Source organism: Podarcis raffonei, chromosome 2 (assembly GCF_027172205.1).
Source record: "Podarcis raffonei isolate rPodRaf1 chromosome 2, rPodRaf1.pri, whole genome shotgun sequence".
Taxonomy (NCBI): Eukaryota; Metazoa; Chordata; class Lepidosauria; order Squamata; family Lacertidae; genus Podarcis; species Podarcis raffonei.
In genome coordinates, this window is record NC_070603.1 from 120,138,867 (window position 1) to 120,163,237 (window position 24,371).

Below are 24,371 nucleotides of genomic sequence, written 5' to 3' on the forward strand. Positions count from 1 at the left end.
TTTTTCAATTTCATTGTTCTGTATGGGACAATGACAATAAAGATATCGGATATCGTCCAGGCAGCAATCACGAAATTAAAAGATGCCTGCTTCTTGGGAGAAAAGCAATGAGAAACCTAGACAGCATCTTAAAAAGCAGAGACATCACCTTGCCAACAAAGGTCCGTATAGTTAAAGCTATGGTTTTCCCAGTAGTGATGTATGGAAGTGAGAGCTGGACCATCAAGAAGGCTGATTGCCGAAGAATGGATGCTTTTGAATTATGGTGCTGGAGGAGACTCTTGAGAGTCCCATGGACTGCAAGAAGATAAACGTATCCATTCTTAAGGAAATCAGCCCTGGGTGCTCACTGGAAGGACGGATCCTGAAGCTGAGGCTCCAATACTTTGGCCACCACATGAGAAGAGTAGACTCCCTGGAAAAGAGCCTGATGCTGGGAAAGATGGAGAGCACAAGGAGAAGGGGGCGACAGAGGATGAGATGGTGGGACAGTGTTCTCGAAGCTACTAATATGAGTTTGACCAAGCTGCGGGAGGCAGTGGAAGACAGGAGTGCCTGGCGTGCTCTGGTCCATGGGGTCATGAAGAGACGGACACGACTAAACGACTAAACGACAACATAGTCCAGGCAGCAGAAATAATAACAGCCTGGGAACCGTAGATTTTTGCAAATGCAGCCAATCTGATCCACGCTTTCCAGCGGTACAGCCACATTCTGCACCCCAAGTTGGGTTTTTAAAAAATAAAAGGTAACGTGCAATGGAGCCTTCCTCCATCCCAGATGTTTTGCACTACAACTGCTGGAAGGTTTGTTTGTTTTTCCCCCATTTCATTTGTATCCCAAGGAGCTCAAGGCATTTTATCCTCACAACAGCCTTGGAAGGTAGGCTCAGGTTGAGAGACAGTGGCTGGCCCAAAGTCGCCCTGGGAGTTTCATGGCTGAGTGTGGGGAATGGAAGCTCACTTTCCCAGGCACAAATCCAACAGGCTAAGCCCACCTTCACCTTGCTGCTTTCTGAACTCAGGGAAGAACCATGGCTCTTGCAAATTCTGCCTCTCCCGGAGATGCGCAAAGGCCCAGTCTTACGGCTGGTGCCACAACTTTGAGATTAATTCAGAGTGAGAGGCCTGAGTTGTAAACCCTAACTGAAAAGGCGGTCTGCAACAGAAATTTGAGTGCTTTGTTTATCTCCTGTCTGCCAGGTTATCTGATAATGCCTTATCTGATTGCCTTTCCTGGTAGTCTGCCCATTCTTTTGAGATGGTAATCACTTAATTCCCGAGACAATCACCCTCTCCCTCCTTGCAGAGAAACATTCGGTCAGTTTGGGAGTCAAAATGGTTGCAGGACTGTATTCCTGTGCTGCTCCAGACCTTAAAATTCTTTTAACTGTTCCCCCGGAAATGGAGAACTGGGTGAAGGATCAGGGAGCGGAGACCAGTTCCCAGGCAGTGGCCCTGGTCGAAGGTCTCCTCCTGAGCCAGGCAGAGGAGAAGCAGCAGCAGGTGAGACAGTTTCATCCTGGTAACTCCCAGAGATCTGTGGTGGCTGGCGAACTCTGCAGTGGGGAGGGGGGTCACTTAAAAGAGGAAAGAGTTGCAGCTCAGTGGCTCTTGGGTGCAGAAGGTTCCGGGTTCGGTCCCTGACATATCCAGGCAGGGCTAGGAAATCATCCCTGCCTCAAACCTGGAGAGATGCTGCCAGTCAGTGCAGACAGTACTGAGCTAAATGGTCCAGTGGTCTGATTCTGGATGAAGCAGGTTTCTCGGTTCCTATTTAAACAGCTCTCCATTCCGAAGCAAGAGGACAAGAAACTTGCTTTGCCTTTCACCTGTGTCCAAATATTAAAGGTAAAAGGCCCCCTGACCATTAGGTCCAGTCGTGGCCGACTCTGGGGTTGCGGCGCTCATCTCGCTTTAGTGGCCAAGGGAGCCGGCGTACAGCTTCTGGGTCATGTGGCTGAGATTTCACCCCTCCCATATCCAAGAATCTGCTGATGTTCTCTGCTGATTCTCCAGAGAGGAGGGGGCATTTTCTGCTCTCTACTTATTCCGCTCCACCTCACATCAAAGAGAGAGAGAGAGACTGAGTGTTAGAGATCGTGTGCATAGATAAGGTTGCTGCTAAGAGCAGCTGCAGACACTCAGTGCAGTTCAGCATTTTCGCTTAGACCTCATTTAGCTCTGTACATAGTTGTGTATTATAGTTGTAGATAGAATAAAAGAAGATATTCTACAGAGCTGCTCTCCGAGTCATTTATGCTCTGCTATACTCTGCTATACTCTGCTGTGCGACGACTGTCTTCTTGTTGGAGTGAATCCGGTGCTCACAACTCTAAGCTGTGAGTCCACAGCACTGTGACCTGTTCCTGTGCAGAAGGTGGTCTCTGGAAGTGCTACCCAGCTCGCCTAGCCCAGTCGGGGCTGAAGTGTATGAGTCCAGTAGGTGGCACTGGCTCAACGGCAATGCTGACAGTGGCCAGCATGACTAAGCCGCTTCTGGCGAACCAGAGCAGCGCACGGAAACGCCGTTTACCTTCCCGCCGGAGCGGTACCTATTTATCTACTTGCACTTTGACATGCTTTCGAACTGCTAGGTTGGCAGGAGCTGTGACCGAGCAACGGGAGCTCACCCCGTCATGGAGATTCGAACCGCCGACCTTCTGTTGTTGTTTTTTTATTATTATTATAATATTTATTAAAGTTTGAGAATACAACAAAGAAGAAAAAGAAAAAACAAGAACAAAAATATCAAGAAAAACAAAATAATCAAACAGCAAAAAAGAAAATACAGAAAAATACAATAAACCTTATTAGCTTAACTTCATATGCTTGTTTCTTTGACCTCCTCCCGCCTCCCTTTTTTGTATTCTGCTTCAATTAATTATTTCAGCAAATCCTTTCCATCTTTCCCAAATTATTAACCAATAATTTATCTTAACATAGTATAATTTTACTTTCCCTCATTTCCTTCCACAATCTATTTAACTTAAATCCATTATAGTATTTATACAAAAGTCACATAGTTTCTTTCCAGATTCCGTCTAAACTTCCTCAATTTTGCTATATTTTTGTAAATAAGCTTTAAATTTATTCCAGTCTTCTTCCACCAACTCTTCTTCCTGGTCCCGGATTCTGCCCGTCATTTCGGCCATTTCCATAAAGTCCATCACCTTCATCTGCCACTCTTCCCGGGTGGGTAGATCTTGTGTCTTCCAATATTTTGCAATCAGTATTCTTGCTGCTGTTGTAGCGTACATAAAGAAAGTTCTGTCCTTCTTTGGCACCAATTGGCCGACCATGCCCAAGAGGAAGGCCTCTGGTTTCTTCAGAAAGGTATATTTGAATACCTTTTTTATTTCATTATAGATCATTTCCCAGAAAGTCTTGATCTTTGGGCATGTCCACCAAAGATGAAAGAATGTACCTTCAGACTCTCTACATTTCCAACATTTGTTATCGGGCAAATGGTAGATTTTTGCAAGCTTGACTGGTGTCATGTACCCCCTATAAATCATTTTCATTATATTCTCTCTTAAGGCATTACATGCCGTAAATTTAATACCTGTGGTCCATAACTGTTCCCAGTCAGCCATCATGATATTATGTCCTACATCTTGTGCCCATTTAATCATAGCTGATTTCACAGTTTCATCCTGGGTATTCCATTTCATCGAACCGCCGACCTTCTGATCGGCAAGTCCTAGGCTCTGTGGTTTAACCCACAGCGCCACTCGGGTCCCTTGTCCTAGATACTATTCAAGTGCAATTTCAGCACCCCTTCACATTTTTCTGTTTTTTTCCTGTCTATGCATTACTTCCCTACACTGTGCCCACCCCCTCCAGGAATGTTCTCTCTCTCTCTTTCTCTCTCTCTCCCCCCCCCCCGCTGAGTTGCTTTCTCCCCCCACCCCCCTCATATTTGAGCAAAAGGGACCCATAGGTCATAGAACAAAACATGTCCCCCATATCAGTCTCTACAGAAGGTGCTGCAACTCTCTTAACAACTTGACCTCACCCGCAAAGACACACTCCTCCATGGTCTCCCTCTGGTTGGCCACTGTGAGAACAGGATGCTGCCCTAGAAGGGCCTTCTTATGTTTTTAATAATATAAAAATAGAATCCGAATACAGTCAACCTCGGCTTCTGAACACCTCCGTTTTGGAATATTTCGGCTCCCGAACGCCAAAAACGTGGACATACATGTTCCAGTTTTTGAACGTTTTTCGGAAGCTGAACATCCGTTGCAGCTTTTGCTTGAGTGCAGGAGGCTCTTGCAGCCAATCAGAAACCGTGTCTCGGTCGTCAAACATTTTGGAAGCCGAACGGGATTAAGGAACGGATTATGTTCGACAACCGAGGTAGGATTGTATAAAATGTTGCTACTTACTGTTTTGAACACAATGGTACGTTACCATAAAACACCATTAAAGGATTCTGTGGCATGTATCACTTAGAAATGTTCTTCTTTTCTAGAAACCATTTATATAATATTTTTTTATTTTGAGGAGGGAGAGTGGAATTGCATTTGCAAATGGATCAATTGATTAATCCTTTCTCAAGAGTGTTAATAACAGGATTGTCACATGACATCTTTGTGGCTTTGCAGGATAAGGGATCCCCCTCATTTCAACTGTCTTTGCTTCAAGAAGGAATCTGACGGAAGAAGGAAGCGATCCTACAGCTCAGGCAGATCCACTTCCAGGAGGCCGAGGGACCCCGAGAGGTTTGCAGCCGACTCCACCATCTCTGCCGTCAGTGGCTGAAGCTGGAGAGACACACCAAGGCTCAGATCCTGGATTTAGTGATCCTGGGGCAGCTCCCTTTGGGAAGGATTTCTAAAGGTTTGAAAAAGAATTATTAGAAAATAATGAGAAATTGTTATCAAGAATGTACAAACCACTGTTGGAATGGGAGACGAAAGATGAAGAGGTTAAAGCTGTAATGATACACTTGGCAAAAGATATAATATACCAGTTGAATCATGGGAAAAATTGTGGAAAGAGATTTTAAAATTCCCAGCATGCAGTTCATTAAAAGAAAATTCTATTAAGATGATGTACCGATGGTATTTCAGTCTAGTAAAGCTTGCTAAAATGTATAAAGATACCTCTAATCTATACTGGAAATGTAAGGATAAGGAAGGTAATTTTTTTTCCTATGTGGTGGACATGTAAAAAAGTAAAGGGCTTCTGGGAAATGATATACAATGAACTTTAAAAAATTCTTAAAATTACGTTTGTTGAAAAAAACCCAGAGGCTTTTTTACTAGGTGTAATAGGAGAATTGCCAAGGAAGCAAAAGAGACTGTTTATGTATGCGACTACAGCAGCCAGATGCTACTAGCCCAGATGTGGAAAGAAGAAAAGGTCCCAACGAAAGAAGAATGGATAACTAAGATGACTGACTCTGCCGAAATGGCTAAACTTTCCGTGAAGATCAGGCACCAAGATGAGCAAAAAATTCAATTTAGAATGGGAAAGCTTTATATATTTTAGAGAACACTGTAAAAACGTCAAAACATTAGTAGGTCTGATGTAACATTGATGAACTAAGAATAGAATTAGGAGGGTGAAAAGAAGAAATATAATTATATGCAAGGAGAATAAAGGGGGGGGGGAATGGAAACAGGAGAGGGGCGAGGAAAAGCCATTTATTGCAAATTTGGGTTGAATATCTATATACCAAAAGGGGAACTGTTGTTATTTTGAAAATAAAATATTTTTTATAAAAAAAATAGTTTAGAAAACTTTTTGGGGCTCCCGTGCAGCTGATCCAGCGGGACTTTCCGGAGGCGAGACCACCGCCTCTCCTCGCTCTCTGCCCAGAGAAGCCCAGAGGCTCCTGCCGCTCGGCTCCGAAACGGTTAAGAGCAGCGACAACAGCGCTGAGATTCCTAGAGCGGAGAGGGAAAAGGCTGACGGGAGAAAAAGAGCTTCCGATTCCGCTTCCCGGGCGAAGATGCCGAACATGGAGGCTGCTGTCCTTCCTCGCGGAGGCGCTGCAGGTGGGTCATATCATATATTATAACGGGTGGGGTGGGAGAGTGGAGGTGCTGCTGGAGGGAGTGTGGGGAGGGATAAAAAAAAAAACCCTATTAGGCAAACCGTTTCAATGTAAGTTTTTTTCTGCGTCTCCTTTTTCTAGTCATCAGTTTATCCAGATTTTCACATCTTGTTACTTTTAAATAGAGCTCTTGAAGATTGATGGTCATTTTGGTGCAGATTTATCCTAATGCCCACGCTTTTGCAAAGGGTATTTCCCCTAATATTTACATTTCCCATAATTAATGCATTCTGTATATAATTCCGCTAAAATAATGCATTTATAGTTCTTTCCCCCTTTGAATGGGGGTAGGGCATCTTTCCCTAATGGAAGGGCAGATCTTTCTCCTGCTCTCCTCCCTGCAGGCCAACTTGGGCAGGTGGGGGACCTTCCTTGGTCTCTCCATAGGGCTTGGGGTCAAGGCAAACCCTTAAGCATTGGGAAACCTTCTGCTGGGGCTACCCCTGGAACTTGTAATAACGTTAATAATGATAATAACAACAACAGCAACAATTTATTTATTTATACCCCGCCGTCCCTGGCCAGGACCGGGCTCAGGGTGGCTGGCATGAAATATAAATTACAATAAAATGTAATAGAAAATTTAAAAAACCAGTTAATTAAAATATGGCTTAAAATACAGTGGATGAAATATCCGGATTAATGCATCAAACACTGGTAGGGGCTCATTATCAAGCCTACCTAGTGGCAGTGAAGTCAGTAAAGAAATTACTGTATCCTTTTCTGCCTCCGCTGCATCCTCATTATGTCATCTGGCAGAGCTTTTCTGGGTTGTACGGGGCCTTCTACACCTTGGCCCAAAGGGGTTGGTAGAACCAGCAGGAGCTAGCTGTGACTTCTTTGCAAAGCATTTTGAAGATAAAATGGCTTGCATCCACCAAAACCTTGACTCTCCTGTTACAGCAAATGAATCTCAAAGGATGTCCAGAGCACAGTCTAGTCCTGTTGTGTTGAATGAGTTTTTTCAGTTGGTAAGGCTCAAGGATATGGACAAGGTGCTTGAATCAGGCATGGAATCTTTCTGGAGCGACTCTCTGAACTGGGGGTGGGTGGCCCTGCTTTGCGGTGGTTCCAGTCCTACTAGAATGGTCGTTCCCAGAGGGTGTTACTTAGGGAATCCATTTCAGCCCCATGGAAGCTTCAATGTGGGGTTCCGCAAGGCCCAATCCAATCCTCCTTGTTGTTTAACATCTACATGAAATCGCTGGGAGGGGTTATCCAGAGGTTTGGAGTACGTTGCCAGTAGTATGTTGATGACACTCAGCTCTATTTCTCCTTTCTATCTGTAGTGGAAGTGTTGGACCAGTGTCTTGCCTTTGTAATGGGCTCGATAAGAGTGAGGCTCAGTTAGTGGGTGGTTCCCTAGAGCAGATGGGTGGGAGGTCACCTGCTCTTGATGGGGTTACACTTCCTCTGGAGGAGCAGGTTCGTAGCTTGGGGGGTTCTCCTGGATCCTTTGCTGTTGCTCGAGGCTCAGATGGCCTGTAGTGCCTTCCATCAGCTTTGGCTGGTTGCCCAGCTACACCCCTATCTGGACAGGGGTAGCCTATCTACCGTTGTCCATGCTCTGGGAACTTCAAGGTTAGATTCAGATACGCATTATACTTAGGGCTGCCTCTGAAGACAGTTTGGAAACCAGCTAGTGCAGAATTCAGCGGCCAGGTTGCTCACTGGAATAAGACGGTTTGAGCATATTACACCGATCCAGGTCTGACTGCAATGGCTACCAATTAGTTTCCGGCCCCAATTCCAAGTGTTGGTTTTGACCTATAAAGCCTTAAATGGCTCAGGACCACAATACCTCAAGGACCGCCTCTTTGCATATGAACCTACCGTATTTTTCATTCTATAGGGCGCACCGGCCCATAGGACGCACCTCTTTTGGGGGGGGGAATGAAAAAAAAAATATTCCCCCCCCCAGCCGCGGCTGCCGCCCCAAGCCTTGCGCACACCTGCCCGAAGCACGGGGCACCCTCCGGAGGGCTCCGCATGCTTCGGGCTGCAGGCTGCCGCCCCAAGCCTCGCACGCCCGTCAGGACCTCCCGCCGGGCGCGCAAGGCTTGCAGACACTCGCCCGAAGCACGGAGAGCCCTCCGGAGGGCTCCCCGTGCTTCGGGCGACAGGCTGCCCCCCCAAGCCTCACGCGCTCGGCGGGACCTCCCGCCGGGCGCGCAAGGCTTGCGGACACTCGCCCAAAGCACGGGGAGCCCTCTGGAGGGCTCCCGGTGCTTTGGGCGACAGGTTGCCGCGCCAAGCCTCGCGCACTCCTGCCGGGCGCGCAAGGCTTGCGGATAGCTTCCTGAAGCCTGGAGAGCGAGAGGGGTCGGTGCGCACCGATGCCTCTCGCTCTCCAGGCTTCAGCGAAAGCCTGCATTCGCACCATAGGACGCACACACATTTCCCCTTCATTTTTGGAGGGGAAAAAGTGCGTCCTATGGTGCAAAAAATACGGTACCTGGATCTGGAGATCCCCTTCTGAGCCCCTTCTTCGTGTGCCTCCTCCTCGAGAGTTTCAGAGGGTGGCAACACGAGAACTGGCCTTTTCTTCAGTGGCTCCCCGTCTGTGGAATGATCTCCCCAGGGACACTCGCCTGGTGTCCTCATTATACACTTTTAGGCACCAGGCAAAAACGTTCCTTTTAACCAGACCTTTGGTTGATCTGTTTGACATCCTATGCCCTTTTTCAAATGTGGCTCTTTTCTGGAGGGGTGTTATTGGGTTGCTGTTTTTATTCTGATTATATATGTTGTGATATTTTCTGTGAACCACGCTGAGACCTCCAGGTATAGGGCAGTATACAAACACTGATAATGATAAAAAAATTATTATTTGTACCCTATCCATTTGACTGGGTTGCCCGAGCCACTCGAGCTGGCTTCCAACAAGTATAAAAGCATAATAAAACATAAAACATTAAAAGCTTCCCTATACAGGGCTGCCTCCAGTTGTCTTCTACAAGTTGTATAGTTGTTTGTTTCCTTGACATCTGACGGGATACCTTTCCACAGGGTGGGCGCCACTACCGAGAAGGCCCTCTGCCTCGTTCCTTGTAACTTGACTTCTCACAGTGAGGGAACTGCCAGATGCGCCAATTCATCAGTTTGCCTTATTATTCCATCAGGAGATGCTGAAGGGATGCTGGCAGAAGGGGAACAATCAGAAGTGTCACCACAAAGAGGCAAAGAGGAGGAGGAGCAAAGGAAGCTGAGGGTTCAAGATGAAGGCCGCAGGCGAGAGGGGAGACAAAAGCAAAAGCCGGAGGGTAAATCTGGTACGTCTCAGGGTGGTGAAAATCAAATTCCCAGAGAGGAGAAAAAGCATGAATGCACAGTGTGTGGAAAGAGATTTGGTCGTCGCACCTGCCTTCCCGGGACAGCGGAGACTTCTCTGCTGTCCCGGGGCGATCTTAAAATGCTGGCGGGCGGCAGTGAAGCCTTTGCTGCCGACCCCCAGCATTTTAAAACCCCCGGGACAGCGGAGACTTCTCTGCTGTCCCGGGGCGATCTTAAAATGCTGGCGGGCGGCAGTGAAGCCTTCGCTGCCGACCCCCAGCATTTTAAAAGCCCCGGGACAGCGGAGACTTCTCTGCTGTCCCGGGGCGATCTTAAAATGCACCCGCCCGCCAGCATTTTAAGATCGCTTTCCTCGCATGAAAGAATTCATATAGGGGAGAAACAATATAAATGTTTTGAGTGTGGCAAGAGCTTCTGTCACGGTAGCCATCTCACGTTGCATCAAAGAACTCATACAGGAGAGAAACCGTATACATGTTCGGAGTGTGGAAAAAGCTTCAGTCGCAGTTATCAGCTTACTAGACACCAAAGAAGTCATATAGGGAGGAAATCTTAAAAATGTTTGGCATATGGAAATAACTTCAGTGACAGGGGCTCCCTTCCTAAACAGTAAAGAACTCGTACGAGGGAAACATCTTAGAAAGGGTTGGAGTGTGGGAAGATCTTTAATCATATCAAATAACTCCTACAGAGAGTAAGCCAATGATCATGTTCAGCGTTAGAATTTGATTCCATTAGAATTTTGATTCCTTTTAGTCGCTGTGTTGCAGATTATTCTCCTGATCAGAGTTAGGTTTACATAGCTGTATTCTGTTATTTTCCCATGCATTTTCCATGTATTCATCACATAACACCGGCCCTGAGAAATCTGCATTGGCTCCCAGTACGTTTCCAAGCACAACTCAAAGTGTTGATGCTGACCTTTAAAGCCCTCAACGACCTCAGCTCAGTAGACCTGAAGGAGCATCTCCACCCCCATCGTTAAGCCTGGACACTGAGATCCAGCACCTTCTGGCGGTTCCCTCATTGCGAGAAGTGATGTTACAGGGAACCAGGCAGAGGGCTTTCTTAGTAGTGGTGCCCTCCCTGTGAAACACCCTCCCATCAGATGTCAAGGAAATAAGCAGCTATCCTATTTTTAAAAGACATCTGAAGCCAGCTCTGTTTAGGAAAGTTTTAAATATTTAAATGCTGTATTGTTTTTAACACTTGATTGGGAGGCCCCCAGAGTGGCTGGGGAAACTCAGCAGCCAGATGGGCGGGGTATAATTTTTTTTTATTATTATTATTATTATTATTATTATTATTATTATTATTATTATTATTATTTTACATTTCCCATAATTAATGCATTCTGTATCTAATTCCGCAGGGCCCAATCCAATCCCCCTTGTTGTTTAACATCTACATGAAATTGCTGGGAGGGGTTATCCAGAGTTTTGGAGTACGTTGCCAGCAGTATGCTGATGACATTCAGCTCTATTTCTCCTTTCTATCTGTAGATGAGGCAGTGGAAGTGCTGGACCAGTGTCTTGCCTGGGTAATGGACTGGATGAGAGCCAACAAATTGAAGCTCACTCCAGATAAGGCTCAGTTAGTGGGTGGTTCCTAGAGCAGATGGCTAGGAGGTCACCTGCTCTTGATGGGGTTACACTTCCTCTGGAGGAGCAGGTTCGTCGCTTGGGGATTCTCCTGGATCCTTTGCTGTCATCATCATCATCAACCTTTTATTTGACCATCAGTCAGAAAAAAGTACATTTGTTAATACACAGTTAAACATCCAGGAAGATTTTAGAGCTTAGCCAACACTAAAATGGGCTAAACAGATAGCCCCATATCAATACAGTCAATTATAGTCTTGCGACGCTTAAAAGCTAAAAAAAGAAATTTGGCCACCAAGGAAGGTATAGCTCTAGTGACATTATTCAGCAAGTGTAAAACCTGGTTTTCTCCGGGTAGGAAGCTAAATTGACATAGGAGTGGATCTATAAAATTTTGTCTAAGCTCTGCATAAGAATTGGCAAGTCAAGAGAATGTGTTCGGTGGACTCAACCACACCCATGGCACAATGACAGGTTCTCTGGGCGTATGGTACTCCCCTGTACCTTCCCCACAATATCGCAGAGTCAAGGACATTTAATCTAGCCGCTGTAAGAAGTCTGCGGTATTCCACATAGTGGATTTCTGCAAGGTAGGAGGCTGGTATGGTCCGATAAATCTGGTCCCCTAGGAACATCCCTGGTTTTACCTGGGCTATGTCCTCTTGTCTGGCAATGTCACTCAGTCTCCGGGAGATCACAGCTCTAGCTTGATTGTATGTCATAGACTCAAAGTAAAGGTGAGACAATCTGCAGGATTGAACCTCATTAATGACCTCCCTTTCCCACGATGATTGGAAATCGTCCCTCAATATTAAGGGGGCAATGCCCACTGGTTTAAAACAAAGCTTGAGCCATAGCCAGAGCTTTGTCTTCAAGGCCACATACCGTAGAGCTTGCCAGCCGACCTCTAATCTCATAACCGCACCCGCTACCGAGGGGGGAATCCTAAGGATGGCTCTAAGGAATCGCGTTTGAATAGAATCCAGTTTCAAAAAATCCCTACGGGAGCCTAAAGAGATGCCCACCAAAAGAAGGGGGAGGACTTTCATTTGAAAGAGTCTCAAAGCTATCTTCACTGATTGAGCCTGATTCTTAGCATATAGAGATCTAATCTGGAAGGCTGCTTTAGATGCATTAGTTGTTATATAGTCTCTATGGGCCAGAAAAGACCTATTTGACCGTATTACTTGTCCCAGATATTTAAAGCAGTTAACCTGCTCTAGGGGGATCCCGTTCATCGACCATCGATGGAGTCTCGGTCGGGCAGAGAAGACCATGATCTTGGTCTTAGCATAGTTGGGTTGGAGCTCATGCTGATCACAGTATTCATGTAGAGCTTGCAACATTCTCCTCAGTCCAATAGGGGATCTGGCAAGAAGTGCGGCGTCATCCGCATACAGAAGAACATTCAGAGATCGGCCTGCTAATTTGGGGGGGTGAAATGCATCATTGGCCATGTGAGTCACCAGTGAGTTAATGTAAAAGCTGAACAATGCTGGGGCCAATAGACAACCCTGTCTTACCCCTCTAGTGGTGGTAACAGGGTTGGAGACTAGGCCTTTATTGTCTAGCCTGATTCTCAGAGAGGTGTTTGTATGGAGGCTGATAATCAGATGAAGGAGACGACGATCGATCTTTGTAGCAGCCAGTTTTGTCCATAGCTGCTTTCTAGAGATTCGATCAAATGCCTGCTTAAGGTCAATGAAAGCCACATGAAGAACCTTTGGGGCTTTGCCGGCATACTTTTCCGCCAGGTGATTCAAGGTTAATATTTGGTCTATGGTAGATCTTCCAGGGCGAAAACCCGCCTGTTCATCGGCAATGATATTGTCGTCCTCCATCCATTTCAATAGTTTGTTTAGCAGGTACCCCGAGTAAATCTTCCCAATAACATTTAGCAAGCTGATTGGCCTAAAGTTGCTCGGCTCTGTACGTGGGCCTTTCTTATGTATTAATACAATCAACGCAGAGCTCCAGCTCGAGGGAAATTTTGCTGTTTTATATGCGTGTAAAGTGCTGCTAAAAGTGGGATCCACCAATCTTTATTTGCTTTGATGGCATCAATGGATATAAGGTCATCACCGGGGGCCTTGCCTGCTTTATGATCCTTTGCTGTCGCTCGAGGCTCAAGTGGCCAAGAGTGCCTTCCATCATGTCAGCTACACCCCTTTCTGGACAGGGATAGCCTATATACCGTTGTCTATGCTCCGGGAACTTCAAGGTTAGATATGGATAGATATGCGTTATACGTAGGGCTGCCTCTGAAGACAGTTTGGAAACTTCAGCTAGTGCAGAATTCAGCGGCCAGCTTGCTCACCGGCGGTTTGAGCATATTACACCCATCCTGGTCTGACTGCACTGGCTACCAATTAGTTTCTGGGTCCAATTCAAATTGCTGGTTTTGACTTGTAAAGCCTTAAATGGCTCAGGACCAGGAATGCTTCAAGGACTGCTTCTTTCCATATGAACCTACCTGGACCCTGAGATCCCCTTATGAGGCCCTCCTTCGTGGGCCTCCTCCTCAAGTGGTCCGGAGGGTGGCAACACGAGAACAGGGCCTTCTCTGCAGGGGCTCCCTATCTGTGGAACGCTCTCCCCAGGGAAGTTCGCCTGGCGCCTTTCTTATAAACCTTTGTTGTTGTTTAGTCGTCTTAGTCGTTTCCGACTCTCCGTGACCCCATGAATCAGAGCATGCCTTGGAAACAGTTGCTTTCTTCTCAAAGCTTCTCCTGTTTTATGTCCATGGAGCTTTCATGGCATAATACTGGAGTGGGTTGCCAGTTTCTTCTCCAGGTGGATCACATTTAGTCTGAACTCTCGGCTGACCTGTCTGTCTTAGGTGGCCCAGCACGGCATAGGTCATAGCTTCTCTGAGTTATTCAAGCCCCTTTGCCACGACAAAGCAGTGATCCATGAAGGGGTTTACACCTTTAGGTGCCATGCAAACATGTTCCTTTTTAACCAGGCTTTTGCTAGATATCTTTGACATCCTGTAGTCTTTTTCAAAAGTGGCTCTTTTTTGGGGGGGGTTATTGGGTTGGTATTTTTATTCTAATTATATATGATGTGACCTTTTTGTGAACCACGCTGAGACCTCCGGGTATAGGGTGGTATATAAACTCAATAAATAATAATACTAACATTAATACTTTCATTGTTTGTACCCCACGGATTGGACTGGGTTGCCCCAGCCACTCTACCGGGCTTCCAACAAATATAAAAGCACAATAAAACATAAAACATTAAAAACTTCCCTACACAGTGCTGCCTCCAGTTGTCTTCTAAAATTTGCATAGTTATTTTTTTGACAACTGACGGGAGGGCGTTCCACAGGGTGGGCACCACTGCCAAGAAGGCCCTCTGCCTTGTTCCCTATAACTTCCCTTCTCACAGTGAGGGAACTGCCACAAGGCCCTGGGACCTGGATCTCTGTGTCCTGACTGAATGATTGGGGTGAAGACACTCCTTTAGCATTTCATCAGTTTGCCTTTTTATTCCATCAGGAGATGTTGAAGGGATGCTGGCAGAAGGGGAACAATCCGAAGTGTCACCGAAAGGATCCAAAGAGGAAGGGGAGCAAAGGAAGCTGAGGGTTCAAGATGGAGGCAGAAGGCGAGAGGGGAGACGAAAGCAGAAGCCGGAGGGTGACTCTTGTATGTCTCAGGGTGGTGAAAATCAAATTCCCAGAGAGGAGAAACCTTATAAATGTTTGGAGTGTGGAAAGAGCTTCAGTAACAGTAGTGCTCTTACCTCGCATCAAAGATCTCATACAGGGGAGAAACCGTATATATGTTTAGAGTGTGGAAAGAGTTTCAGTCGCAATGGTGCCCTTACCAGGCACCAAAGATCTCATACAGGGGAGAAACCGTATACATGTTTGGAGTGTGGAAAGAGTTTCAGTCACAATGGTGCCCTTACCAGGCACCAAAGATCTCATACAGGGGAGAAACCGTATACATGTTTAGAGTGTGGAAGGAGCTTCAGTCAGAATAGTACCCTTACCTTTCATCAAAGATCTCATACAGGGGAGAAACCGTATACATGTTCAGAGTGTGGAAGGAGCTTCAGTAAGAGTAGCGATCTTAAGTCCCATCAACGAACTCATACAGGGGAGAAACCATATACATGTTCGGAGTGTGGAAAGAGCTTCCGTGACAATCGTAGCCTTACCAGGCACCAAAGATATCATACAGGGGAGAAACCGTATACATGTTCGGAGTGTGGAAAGAACTTCACTAGCAGTAGCCATCTTAAGTCCCATCAACGAAGTCATACAGGGGAGAAACCTTATAAATGTTTGGAGTGTGGGAAGAGCTTCAGTCAGAGTACTGCCCTTATCTTGCATCAAAGATCTCATACAGGGGAGAAACCATATAAATGTTTGGAGTGTGGAAAAAGCTTCAGTGTACGTAGTACCCTTAAATTGCATAAAAGATCTCATACAGGGGAGAAACCGTATACATGTTCAGAGTGTGGAAAAAGCTTCAATCACACTGGTACCCTTACCTTGCATCAACGAACTCATACAGGGGAGAAACCGTATACATGTTCAGAGTGTGGAAGGAGCTTCAGTACGAGTAGCTACCTTAAGTCGCATCAACGAACTCATACAGGGGAGAAACAGCATACGTGCTTGGAGTGTGGATTGAGCTTCGCTCGCAGCAGTGCGCTTACTAGACATCAACAAACTCATAGAGGCAGCAAACCTTATAAATGCTGGGAATGTGGCAAGAGCTTCAGTCGCACCGACTACCTTTCCTCGCATGAAAGAATTCATACAGGGGAGAAGCGATATACATGTTTGGAGTGTGGAAAGAGCTTCAGCTACAGTTGCAGCCTTACCTTGCATCAAAGATTGCACACAGGAGAGAAACCGTATAAATGTTTGGAGTGTGGCAAGAGCTTCAGTCGTGGTAGCTTACTTACATTGCATCAAAGAACTCATACAGGAGAGAAACCGTATACATGTTCGGAGTGTGGAAGGAGCTTCAGTCACCATAGCTCCCTTAAGTCGCATCAAAGAATTCATATAGGAGAGAAACCGTATACATGTTCGGAGTGTGGAAGGAGCTTCATTCAAAGTAGCTCCCTTAAGTGGCATCAAAGAACTCATACAGGGAGGAAATCTTAGAAATGTTTGGCCTATAGAAAGAACTTATGTGACAAGGACTCCCTTACTAAACTGAAAAGAACCCGTACAAGGGAAACAGAAAGGTTGGAGTGTGGGAAGATATTTAATCATATCAAATAACTCCTACAGAGAGTAAAACAATGATTGTGTTCAGAATTAGAATTTGCTTCCATTAGAATTTTTATTCCTTTTAGTGGCTGTGTTGCAGATTATTCTCCTGATCAGAGTTAGATTTACATAGCTATGTTCTATTTTCTTTCTCATGCGTTATTTCCCATGTATTCATCACTTGTATATAGTGGTGCTTTAATATTTCTCCCATCCCCAAAATTTGTTAATCTGGTGTGAATTGATCTGATATTTTTCATAGACACAAATGCATTCTCTGGTATTCTGTTGACGTATGTAAATGACGTATCTTTGCAATGAGAGTATAGCCCCTCAGATCACAGCTCTAATGAACAAATGCTGTTGAAAAACATATACTGTATAATAAGCCTCAATACGCAGTCAAGAGAAAAATTCTTCTTCTTTGGCGTAGCAGAGTAAAATTGTCTTCCAGGAACACAGTCTTAACAGTGAGTCCGTAAGTGACTGTGGAGGCCAATTCTGGACCCACACATCCTTCCACAGTGGGGACATAGCTTTCCAGGCGGGAATTGATCATGGTTGGGGTTTGCCATGCATGCCTTCCTCTTAGCACGCTTCTCCCTTGCATTCTGAGTTCGAGTGTCTTCAAAGTCCATGACCCCTTTGGTTGAGAGAGACATTAGAACAGTATAGAATATTTCAATATAGTATTTTCCAGCCTGTGTCTAGAGTGTTAATAGGTCACTGTTCCAGGATGTGTGTTTCTTCACCTTCATTTGCCTAGGAGGGATTTCAGTTTTATGTCTCCGAAATATCCAGGCAGTGGCCGGAATAGAGGCAATGGAAAGAATATGACAAAATAAAAGAACATCTTCAAAGCTGGCTGCATCATAGACAATTAAAGGATATCTTTAAAGAGGACAATAAGAAAGGCTTCTCATAGTCAGTTTCCAAATTCCAACGGGGCAGTGATAGAAGAAAGTACAAAATTATTTTAAAAAGGCATATAACATTCTTTTGGAGTGGGAAACCAAAGATGAAGAAGTAAAATCGGTAATGATTAAATGGGCCATAACATACAATTTGAAGATTGGATAAAATTGTGGAAAGTAAATTTGAAATTTACAGATTATATACTATTGAGAGAGAATTATGTGAAAATGATGTATAGATTGTATCTATCACCGGTTAAACTGGCAAAAATGTATAAAAATGAAAAGAGAGTGTTGGAGATGTGAAATAGAAGGGACGTTTTATCATATGTGGTGGGATTGTAAAAAGGTAAAAGCCTATTGGGAAATGATATATAATGAATTGAAGAAAATGTTGAAAATAACTTTTCTAAAAAAACCAGAAGCCTTCTTACTAGGTATTTTAGGCCAAGACATAAGGAAAGGAAAGAGGACTTTATTTATGTACAGCAGCAGGAATGTTGACTGCACAAAATTGGAAGACTGGAGAAATACCAAGTAAAGAACAATGGCAAGAGAAGTTGATGAACTATGAGGGGAGAGACTCCATCAGGCAAGGCCTCCTTCCACCTGCCCTGCCCCACCCTCCGGCCCTGAGTCTCCTCACAAGGAAGCTGTGCCTGGAGGAAGAACTGTGAGGGGAGAGACTCCATCAGGCAAGGCCTCCTTCCACCTGCCCTGCCCCACCCTCCGGCCCTGGGTCTCCTCATAAGGAAGCTGTGCCTGGAGGAAGAACTGTGAGGGGAGAGACTTCATCAGGCAAGGCCTCCTTCCACCTGCCCTGCCCCACCCTCCGGCCCTGGGTCTCCTCACAAGGAAGCTGTGCCTGGAGGAAGAACTGTGAGGGGAGAGACTTCATCAGGCAAGGCCTCCTTCCACCTGCCCTGCCCCACCCTCCGGCCCTGGGTCTCCTCACAAGGAAGCTGTGCCTGGAGGAAGAACTGTGAGGGGAGAGACTTCATCAGGCAAGGCCTCCTTCCACCTGCCTTGCCCCACCCTCCGGCCCTGAGTCTCCTCACAAGGAAGCTGTGCCTGGAGGAAGAACTGTGAGGGGAGAGACTTCATCAGGCAAGGCCTCCTTCCACCTGCCTTGCCCCACCCTCCGGCCCTGGGTCTCCTCATAAGGAAGCTGTGCCTGGAGGAAGAACTGTGAGGGGAGAGACTCCATCAGGCAAGGCCTCCTTCCACCTGCCTTGCCCCACCCTCCGGCCCTGGGTCTCCTCATAAGGAAGCTGTGCCTGGAGGAAGAACTGTGAGGGGAGAGACTCCATCAGGCAAGGCCTCCTTCCACCTGCCTTGCCCCACCCTCCGGCCCTGGGTCTCCTCATAAGGAAGCTGTGCCTGGAGGAAGAACTGTGAGGGGAGAGACTTCATCAGGCAAGGCCTCCTTCCACCTGCCCTGCCCCACCCTCCGGCCCTGAGTCTCCTCATAAGGAAGCTGTGCCTGGAGGAAGAACTGTGAGGGGAGAGACTTCATCAGGCAAGGCCTCCTTCCACCTGCCCTGCCCCACCCTCCGGCCCTGAGTCTCCTCATAAGGAAGCTGTGCCTGGAGGAAGAACTGTGAGGGGAGAGACTTCATCAGGCAAGGCCTCCTTCCACCTGCCCTGCCCCACCCTCCGGCCCTGAGTCTCCTCACAAGGAAGCTGTGCCTGGAGGAAGAACTATGAGGGGAGAGACTCCATCAGGCAAGGCCTCCTTCCACCTGCCTTGCCCCACCCTCCGGCCCTGGGTCTCCTCATAAGGAAGCTGTGCCTGGAGGAAGAACTGTGAGGGGAGAGACTTCATCAGGCAAGGCCTCCTTCCACCTGCCCTGCCCCACCCTCCGGCCCTGAGTCTCCTCATAAGGAAGCTGTGCCTGGAGGAAGAACTGTGAGGGGAGAGACTTCATCAGGCAAGGCCTCCTTCCACCTGCCCTGCCCCACCCTCCGGCCCTGAGTCTCCTCATAAGGAAGCTGTGCCTGGAGGAAGAACTGTGAGGGGAGAGACTTCATCAGGCAAGGCCTCCTTCCACCTGCCCTGCCCCACCCTCCGGCCCTGAGTCTCCTCATAAGGAAGCTGTGCCTGGAGGAAGAACTGTGAGGGGAGAGACTTCATCAGGCAAGGCCTCCTTCCACCTGCCCTGCCCCACCCTCCGGCCCTGAGTCTCCTCACAAGGAAGCTGTGCCTGGAGGAAGAACTATGAGGGGAGAGACTCCATCAGGCAAGGCCTCCTTCCACCTGCCTTGCCCCACCCTCCGGCCCTGGGTCTCCTCATAAGGAAGCTGTGCCTGGAGGAAGAACTGTGAGGGGAGAGACTTCATCAGGCAAGGCCTCCTTCCACCTGCCCTGCCCCACCCTCCGGCCCTGAGTCTCCTCATAAGGAAGCTGTGCCTGGAGGAAGAACTGTGAGGGGAGAGACTTCATCAGGCAAGGCCTCCTTCCACCTGCCTTGCCCCACCCTCCGGCCCTGAGTCTCCTCATAAGGAAGCTGTGCCTGGAGGAAGAACTGTGAGGGGAGAGACTTCATCAGGCAAGGCCTCCTTCCACCTGCCCTGCCCCACCCTCCGGCCCTGAGTCTCCTCACAAGGAAGCTGTGCCTGGAGGAAGAACTATGAGGGGAGAGACTCCATCAGGCAAGGCCTCCTTCCACCTGCCTTGCCCCACCCTCCGGCCCTGGGTCTCCTCATAAGGAAGCTGTGCCTGGAGGAAGAACTGTGAGGGGAGAGACTTCATCAGGCAAGGCCTCCTTCCACCTGCCTTGCCCCACCCTCCGGCCCTGGGTCTCCTCATAAGGAAGCTGTGCCTGGAGGAAGAACTGTGAGGGGAGAGACTCCATCAGGCAAGGCCTCCTTCCACCTGCCCTGCCCCACTCTCTGCTTCTCAATGTGTATTGTATTGTTTTATGTACTGTGGCTTGCCATTGTTTTATTGATTACAGATTAGATATTATTGTAACTGTTGAGTGGATTTCTGTTTAACTTTTATATGTTGATATTATTATTTTATACTTTTCTAATTGTTGAATGTTACGTTTTGGATGGAGGTTGCCTATTTTAAAGTTATGTTTTATTATCACATTTTTGTACAGTGGTGCCTCGCAAGACGAAATTAATTCGTTCCGCAAGTTTTTTCTTCTTGCGAGTTTTTCGTCTTGCGAAGCACGGTTTCCCATAGGAATGCATTGAAAATCAATCAATGCGTTCCTATGGAAACCGCCTTCAGACCAGGTCCGGGGACAGTCTGTCCCCCGACCTCTTCTGAAGGCTGGGGGGGGGGACAAGGGCTTTTCTTCCCACCGCCAGCCTTCAGAAGGCTGTTCTGAAGGCTGGTGGTGGGAAGAAAAGCCCTTCTCCCCACCTCCCACCCCGCAAGCTCTGGGGACAGGAGGGCTTTCCTCCCGACTGCCAGCATTTTAAAAGCCCCCAGGACAGCAGAGACTTCTCCGCTGTCCCGGGGGCTTTTAAAATGCTGGCAGGCGGCAGCGCAGCGTTCGCTGCCGCCCGCCAGCATTTTCAGATCTTTCCAGTCTATTTCTGAAATTCTTTCAGATCTTGTATAGAATGTCCTGGGATATTGGAGTGTTCTCCTACTGGTTTCAGAAATACCTGGTAGTGCAGGTAATAGTCCAGCAAACTTAACCCATCTTCTCCAATGGATGCCTGTTGCTCATGCCTAGAGATGGGAAGGCCTGGAAAAAAACTAGAAAAATGGGAGGGGGGCAGGTTTTTTTCTGAAGCCCTTTTTTCCTGGAAAAAATGAAAAGAAATTGTTTGATATAGTTTGAATATTCCACATTTTTATTTTCAATCTTTCCTGGAAAAAAATGATTTTTGGGAAAAGAGGAAAAAACGTGCCCTCCCCCCTTTTTCAATCCCCCCAGGTCTTCCAGAACCCCCACTTTGCAGCTCCCTGCCAAGAGACACCAGGCAGGTGCTCTCACTGGACTCCTTCCGGCAACTGCTCAAAACATTTTTGTTAGGGCCAGCGCATCTGAACACGTAGAAGCTGCATGCGATTTACTTCCTTTTAACCACTGCTGACTTTAATCATCTTTTGAATACCCTTAAACACCTGCTTTTAACTGTGTTTTATCAGTCATTTTAATGTTCTGTTGTATATTTTTGTAAACTGTTTAGAAGCTCTCTTACCACCATGCGGTTTATAATATATAATAACAAATTCAATTTAAAAAACACACATACTTCCTTTCTTTTCAAACTGAGTTTGAGCCTTAGTGCAATTACTATTCAGTAACTGGATGTTGCTTCCTTCTGGGCCTGGCATGCAAAAAAATTGCCTTATGCTTTGCCCCAGCTGTCCTCAAGTAGAGATGGGAAGGCCTGGGGGGAAAAACGGGAAAATGGGGGGGGGACAGTCCTCCCCCCGTTACCCCCCCAAAGCCGTTTTTTAGAAGTCCATGGGGAAAATGACAAAGAGAAAGAAGAAGAAGAAATGGAAAATGATAGCAGTAGTTTAGAAAGTGAGATAGAATAAACTGCATGTATATGTTGTGTCGTCTGTTGTTGCTTTTAAAGCACTACTCAAAGGGTAGACCTTCCATGGAGTTTAAATATTGAGATGGACCTTAACTTTATTTGCTGTTGGTGCTAAGGGGCAATTTTGATTATTATTTATGTTGGTGGTTTCTTGCTTTTTTTGATGCTTTTGAGAGAAAGGGGGGTGGTTACCTGTTTTATTGCAAGCCTAATACTATTATATATGCTGCGTTTCACGCAATTTTTAAAACTACTCCACACTGAACCCCCCCCCCAATTTTTCCAAAATTTCCTTTCCCCCCCTGAAATAGCGGGAGAAACATCCAACCCCCATGGCTTCAAAATTTCTGGAAATTTTACATCTCTACTCGTGCCCCTTTCATTGCTGCCTTCTTAGAAACTGTCCTCTGGTTCCCCCAATATGTCTGTCGTTCACTAAAATGCTTGCACTTCCCTTAAAAAGGCGCAAGCCCTTCCTGGGAATTCCTGGCAGAGAGCTGCTGAACCCCAGACCCCAAAAGGAAAGCCAACCTCATCCAGGAGACAATGCTAAAAACTGAATTCTGTTTTAAATGCAGTTTTTAGGATGCGGGTGGCGCTGTGGTCTAAACCACAGAGCCTAGGCCTTGCTGATCAGAAGGTCAGCAGTTCGAATCCCTGCAACGGTTGAGCTTCCGTTGCTCAGTCCCAGCTCCTGCCAACCTAGCAGTTCAAAAGCACGCCAGAGTGCAAGTAGATAAATAGGTACCACTCCGGCGGGAAGGTATACGGCGTTTCCGTGTGCCGCTCTGGTTTGCCAGAAGCCGCTTAGTCATGCTGGACACATGACCCTGAAGCTGCCTGTGGACAAACGCCGGCTCCCTCAGCTAGTAAAGCGAGATGAGTGCCGCAACCTCAGAGTCGTCCGCAACTGGACCTAATGGTCAGGGGTCCCTTTAATACATGGTTCTTCCTCTGTTCCTTTTATCCCCACCAACAACCCTGTGAGGTAGGCTAGTCTGAGAGGCATTGACTGGCCCCATGGCCACCCGGTGGGGAATTTGATCCCTGGTCTCCCAAGGCCATAGTCCAGCACTTTAACCACTACACCACACTGCCTCTCACCACTGCCTAAGAAGTCCCAACATTGTCAAAGCAGAGATCAGAGTTCCTAGAAGGGAGATATTTTTTTCCATCCCAGCTGCCTGGTCTTCAAAGGGTTAAAGATGAAGCGCAAGATTCCTAGAGAGGCAGGAAACTGGAGGAGCTCTTAGTCCTCCAGGGCAAGCGCCCCACCTGCCTTGTGCATGGTCCTTTTGCAGAAGAGAGGCTGCAGTGGTTGGATGTGTTATGTATTGAAGTTCTGACACTGGCCACGAGGGGTATTGTCTATGTAGTTTTCACTCAGGTCCACATCAGATAATTTAGGCAGGAAACCCTGGGATGATGTTGTTGTTGTTACAATGTTGACAGCTGGCTGCCTATAAAAGCGGGCCGGCTGAGCTACTTGCAGAAACCTCTGTGTCATCTGATATGTCCACCCACTATCTCACTTACAGATAGGCAGCCGTGTTGGTCTGCCATAGTCAAAACAAATAATTTTTTTCCTTCCAGTAGCACCTTAAAGACCAACTAAGTTAGTTCTTGGTATGAGCTTTCGTGTGCATCCACACTTCAGATACACAAAATCTGGCAACTTCTGTTTCAGTGTATCTGAAGAAGTGTGCATGCACACGAAAGCTCATACCAAGAACTAACTTAGTTGGTCTTTAAGGTGCTACTGGAAGGAAAATTTTTTTTTGTTTTCACTATCTCACTGGATGCATTGAAGGAAGCAGGCAGGGAGGCTGGGGCCGGATCCTGTTCCAGCCCAGAGCAGCTTAGAGCAGGACCTGAGGTTCCCCCACCTCTGGCTCAGCCCCTTTGTGGTCCACACTCACTTGGCCAGCCTTTGGCTTGAAGCAGAACCTGGAAAGAATAGGAAAAGAGGCTGCAGGGGACAATCCTTCAGCCATATTAGAGGCTGCTGCCCAAATCCCCAAACTACCCCACTTGGGAGATCCTTGGAAGAGCTATGAAGACCCTCCTGGATGTAGACACCCTCAGCTCAGTTGCTAGTGCCAGAGATTCAGGCATTCCCGCTACCAGGAGGCCAAGGGACCCCGAGAGGTTTGCAGCCGACTCCACCGCCTTTGCAGGGAGTGGCTGGAGCCAGAGCGACACACCGAGGCTCAGATCCTGGACCTGGTAGTCCTGGAGCAATTCCTGGCTGTCCTCCCCCCGGAGATGGAGAACTGGGTGAAGGATCAGGGAGCGGAGACCAGTTCCCAGGCGGTGGCCCTAGCCAAAGATTTCCTCCTGAGCCGGGCAGAGGAGAAGCAGCAGCAGCAGATGAGACAGTTTCATCCTGGTAACACCCAGAGATCCGCGGTGGCTGGTGAATTCTGAGGGCGGTGTCTCTTAAAAGGCGAAAGTGGCTCTTGGGTGCAGAAGGTTCTGGGTTCGATCTCCAGGAGGGGCTGGGAAATCGTCCTTGCCTGAAACCTGGAGCGGTGTGTGTGTGTGTGGAATTGCATTTGCACATGTGGCAACACATGGTAAACTTAAAGCCTCTACTATTAGAAAATTCTTCCACTTGTGATGCATATCTACAAGCAGTGCAATGTCCGCATTTGAAAAAACCTGGAGCTGTGGTCAAGGTCTGGTGTGTAGACGTGTGTTGTAAGTCAGTATGTACTAGCATATCTCTAAGTGATCTGGTGC

The 24,371-nt window shown here is 47.1% G+C and overlaps 2 protein-coding genes across 5 annotated transcripts in view; both read left to right on the forward strand.

The window, feature by feature from the left end:
- Positions 1–1,404: 1,404 nt before the first annotated feature.
- On the forward strand, positions 1,405–16,595 carry LOC128409377 (zinc finger protein OZF-like). Of its 3 annotated transcripts, none has more exons than XM_053379802.1 (2): positions 1,405–1,505; positions 14,465–16,595. In XM_053379802.1, exon 2 carries the CDS (start codon positions 14,479–14,481, stop codon positions 16,090–16,092), a length of 1,614 nt encoding a protein of 537 aa, XP_053235777.1. In that variant the 5' UTR covers positions 1,405–1,505; positions 14,465–14,478; the 3' UTR covers positions 16,093–16,595. The 3 variants fall into 3 exon arrangements, with proteins under 3 accessions (XP_053235777.1, XP_053235775.1, XP_053235776.1); XM_053379800.1 differs by lacking the exon at positions 1,405–1,505 and adding an exon at positions 5,944–6,007; XM_053379801.1 differs by lacking the exon at positions 1,405–1,505 and adding an exon at positions 10,880–10,957 and having other exon boundaries at positions 14,468–16,595.
- Positions 6,357–24,371, forward strand: part of LOC128409433 (zinc finger protein 239-like) — a 51,703-nt gene continuing 33,688 nt past the window's right edge. For both annotated transcript variants that reach the window (XM_053379927.1, XM_053379928.1), the window contains exon 1: positions 6,357–6,424. In XM_053379927.1, coding sequence (XP_053235902.1) covers positions 6,372–6,424 — 53 coding nt within the window. In that variant the 5' untranslated portion in view covers positions 6,357–6,371. The remainder of the gene's footprint in view (positions 6,425–24,371) is intronic.